Source organism: Panthera uncia, chromosome E1 (genome assembly GCF_023721935.1).
Source record: "Panthera uncia isolate 11264 chromosome E1, Puncia_PCG_1.0, whole genome shotgun sequence".
NCBI classification, from domain to species: Eukaryota; Metazoa; Chordata; class Mammalia; order Carnivora; family Felidae; genus Panthera; species Panthera uncia.
This window is the reverse complement of record NC_064814.1, coordinates 7,296,780-7,300,786: the sequence shown is the minus strand read 5'-3', so window position 1 is coordinate 7,300,786 and position 4,007 is coordinate 7,296,780. Positions and strand designations below refer to the sequence as shown.

The window sequence follows — 4,007 nt, the reverse complement described above, 5'->3', positions numbered from 1 at the left end:
CCCCCCCCCCCCCCCCCCCCCCCCCCCGCCCCGGAGCCTCCCCTCCTGGCTGTCCCTTCCCACTACCCTTGGGGCCTAGCAGGCAGGGCCACCCAAGCACACCTCTGCAGGCATGGCCGGGATCAGAACAGGGGGCGTGAAGACCCCAGGCCCCTTGGGAGCCCTCCAGAGCCCAGCCCTCTGGGGTCCCCCGTCCTCACCCCAGGGGTCACCAGCAACCCAAATGCTGCCCCACTCTGAGCTGGTGTCCCTAGGACTGGTAAGAAGACACAGAGGGTGAGTACTCTGTCCCGAAGCTGAGTAAGCACACACCGGGCGGTTGCCCTCAGGAAACCTTGCCTACTCCCTGCTGCCCTCCGGAGCTGTCCCGAGTCTGAGCTGGGTCACTCCGTCCTGCCGGCCCTCCCCCACAGCTCCTCCAGGAGGCCTTCCCAGGTGGTGCCTGTTGCCATAGCCCGTCCAGCAGAGGCTGGCCGAGCCTTGGCTGTTTGGCAGAAGATTCCTGGTGGGGATGGGGCTTGGATTCAATCTCCATAAACGGACCTACCTGGTCCGAGGGGCTGGGAGTGTGTGGTAGAATGGGAGGGCCAACCCCGTGCGACCTGGCCTTGGAGGGACGTAACCTGGTGGCCTCATCTGTAGAAGGGGAATAAGAAAAACTGCCTCGTAGAGCGATAGTGTCCTGCCATGGCACCCTCGGTGGTCCCCAGAGGTTTTGACTGGCCGCGGCTGGGCCATCCTGGGTGTGGAACTCACTCCAGGGCTCCCCCCTCCCCATTCCTCGTGCCCAATCCTGAGCTGCCTTTGTACCGGAGAGAGAAGGTCACTGGGCCCAGCTTTCTTATCCCATTGTCTGCTGGTTCTCTTAGTCTCAGAGGACAAAACTACCCCAGGGGAAGGGTGGTGGGGGTCTCATCTAAACAGCCTAGGAAGTGGCAAAAAGCAGGGGCCGCACCTGTCCTGTCAAACGGGGGGTGGGGCTCTCCCAGCGGAGGGATGGCGCATTTTGAGGGCCGTGACTGTGCCTCCATATCACCCTGGGACTTTTACAGAGGCGGGGGGATTTTCCTCTGTGAAATTGTAACCTCATAACCTCTCCTGTAAGACCGGGGGCTCTGTCAGCACGAGGTTATGCTTCTGACATCGGATGAGGACTCTCCCCAGATCGGGAGCTGGGCCTCCCCCGTCAGAATGGGGCCTCCTCAGGGGCAGGGGCTGTGTCCCTCTGGTGCCATGGCTCACTGGAGAGAATTCTCGACCATCCTTCCAGATGCTGAGCGGTAGCCAGAGACGGGACAGTGGGGTGAGGAGATGGGGGCGGCCCGAGTGTCAGAGGGTGAGATGGGACCACGACACAAGCCGGAGTATGCATCCAACCCCTAGAGTAGGACGGTTGAGACATCACTCGGCCTCAAGTCAGCGGAAGGGACAGGCAAGGAGTTGAGGCTGTTGGTGGGGGACACAGTGACCAGAACTCCTGGGTCCTCTGGGGACGGGGCTGTCAATGTCCTCCCAACTCCCTCCACAGGTCATCTACGGCCAGGATGACGGTCCTCCCGGCTCCGAGGACCCTGAGCGTGATGACCACGAGAGCCAGCCCCGGCCCCGGATGCCTCGGAAGCGAGGCCACCTCTCACCCAAGTCCCGCCTCGTGGCCAACTACACTCTCCTAGGGCTGCTGGCTCCCCCCGGGGAGGCATGGGGCGTCCTTGGCCAGCCCCCCAACCGCCCGAACCACAGCCCCCCACCGTCGGCCAAGGTGAAGAAAATCTTCGGCTGGGGTGACTTCTACTCCAACATCAAGACGGTGGCCCTGAACCTGCTCGTCACGGGGAAGATCGTGGACCACGGCAACGGGACCTTCAGCGTCCACTTCCGACACAACGCCACCGGCCAGGGCAACATCTCCATCAGCCTCGTACCGCCCAGTAAAGCTGTAGAGTTCCACCAGGAGCGGCAGATCTTCATCGAAGCCAAGGCCTCCAAGATCTTCAACTGCCGAATGGAGTGGGAGAAGGTGGAACGGGGCCGCCGGACCTCGCTCTGCACCCACGACCCGGCCAAGACCTGCTCCCGAGACCACGCTCAGAGCTCAGCCACCTGGAGCTGCTCCCAGCCCTTCAAGGTCGTCTGCGTCTACATTGCCTTCTACAGCACGGACTACAGGCTGGTCCAGAAGGTGTGCCCAGATTACAACTACCACAGTGATACCCCCTACTACCCCTCCGGGTGACCCTGGGCAGGCCACAGAGGCCGGGCCGGGGCTGGAAGGACGGGCCCGCCCGCGGAGGAGGCCATCTGGCTGGATACTGGGCAGGGACACGGGGAGGGACCTCAGGCAGGGAAGGGGGGAGGGGTGGAGAGAAGGAGATGCCAGGTGGGGCCGGGGCCAAGTCTCACGTGGCGGTGGGGAAGGGGTCCCAAGTGCAGGGCCCCAGCCTGGGGTTGTGGAGCGGCCGGGGCATAGGAGCACTGGAGGAGGAGTGGGGTCTCTGGGCAGCCCCACGGGGCTCCCCTGCTGAGCGACAGGAAGGTGCTGGGCCCAGGAGACCGCTGGGGAAGGCAGACCAGTGTGGCCAGATGAGGTCACGGAGAAGAGCCCGAAGCCTCGGCTCCCTCCTGGCCATGCTGAGAAAGAAAAGCAACAAGGAGAGGGGTCTCTCATCAGCAAGGGCACCGAAGGATGGCAGAGACGAGACGGGGCTGCCCGGCAGCCAGCCCTGGGTGGGGGGAGGGGCGGGGCCGGAGGAACTCTTGAGCCCCGCTGAGTCAGACCCCCCCCCCCACCAAGCCCATTGTCCTGGACTGTGGACTGAACTTGGCTTCAAGCTGAAGTGGTGACCCTTGGAGTCGTTTTGACGTCTTGACGAATAGACCGTCTGCTCCCCGCCAGGCCGTAACCTTTCCAAAGTTCCCTCTCCTGCCATTGCCGCTCCTTCCCCCCCCCCCCCCCCCCCCTCGTCCACCCTTGTGCCGATGGGTCACCCATCCTTCAGCTGCAACAGAGGGTGACTGTGGTTCTCCCACCTCCAAGGCCACAGATGGGAGCCCACCCTTGCGCTGTGTCCCCTCGCCACCCCACCCCCCTGCTGGCTCCTCTGGGAGCGTCCTCGTCCAGCCAGCAAGCCTTGCCCGTCAGCCTGGGACTCACCCGGATGGATACAGGGCCTTCAGCAGCTCGGGGCCGAGTGACGCCAGACTGACAAGGGCGCTGGACCTGTTCCGTGGTGTCTGTCTGTGGGTGGGGGAGGGGAGGGCGGGGTGTGCAATCCCCTGATTGTCAGCTTGTGTGCAGAGTCTTGTTCTGGAGCCGGGAATAAAGCTTTCCCAGGGCACTGCTTTCTGAACTGTCCAGGGAGGGAAAGGGCCTGGGGTGCCCCGCTGTCCAGCCAGCGCTGCTCAGCTAGGTGGTGGCAAGATGTTCCCTGGAGACCAGAGCTGCGGGGCGACAACAGCTGTTGGGGCTGGTGCTCACGGAGGGCCTCAGGGCTTCCCTCCCCAGCCTCCTTTTCGGGACCTGTTGGGAAAGCTGGGCAGACACTGCTCGGTGGTCCCAGGGGGTGGGGGTGGCCCCTGCAAAGCAGCTTGGGGAGGAAGAGCTGGTGGGGGGGGGGGGGGGAATGGGCCATTGTGTTCCTTGTCGTCTCCCTGGGTTGCCATCCAGGTGGGCCCCCGCGTGGGGTGGGGGGGGGCCCTCGCTCTGTCAGGGTTTGGCCCCGTGGCCTTGGACAAGTCCATTCTCCTCTCTGGGTCTCTTTCCGCTTCTTTGTAAAATGAAGAATATGCCCAACCCAGAGCTTCTCCCGTGCAAGTGGGCATCGGACCCACCGGGAGCGTCGGTTAAAACATGGAGTTCTGGGTTCCAGACGATTTGCCCTTCTAGCGAGGAGCCAGGGAGATGCCGACGCTCCTGAGGGGACACCCTCTGAGGACCGTTCACGTGACCTCTCTGTTCCTTTCTGGCTCTGGCCCCCTAAGATGAAGAGACGCCTCTGAGGCTCCCTCCC

General features: G+C 63.7%; 1 protein-coding gene across 1 annotated transcript in view; it reads left to right on the top strand.

Annotated features, from left to right (window-relative positions):
- The window catches only part of NXPH3 (neurexophilin 3), a 4,357-nt gene extending 1,028 nt beyond the window's left edge, over positions 1–3,329 (top strand). Inside the window, exon 2 of the mRNA XM_049635870.1 lies at positions 1,529–3,329. Coding sequence (XP_049491827.1) covers positions 1,529–2,233 — 705 coding nt within the window. The 3' untranslated portion in view covers positions 2,234–3,329. The remainder of the gene's footprint in view (positions 1–1,528) is intronic.
- Positions 3,330–4,007: the final 678 nt, after the last annotated feature.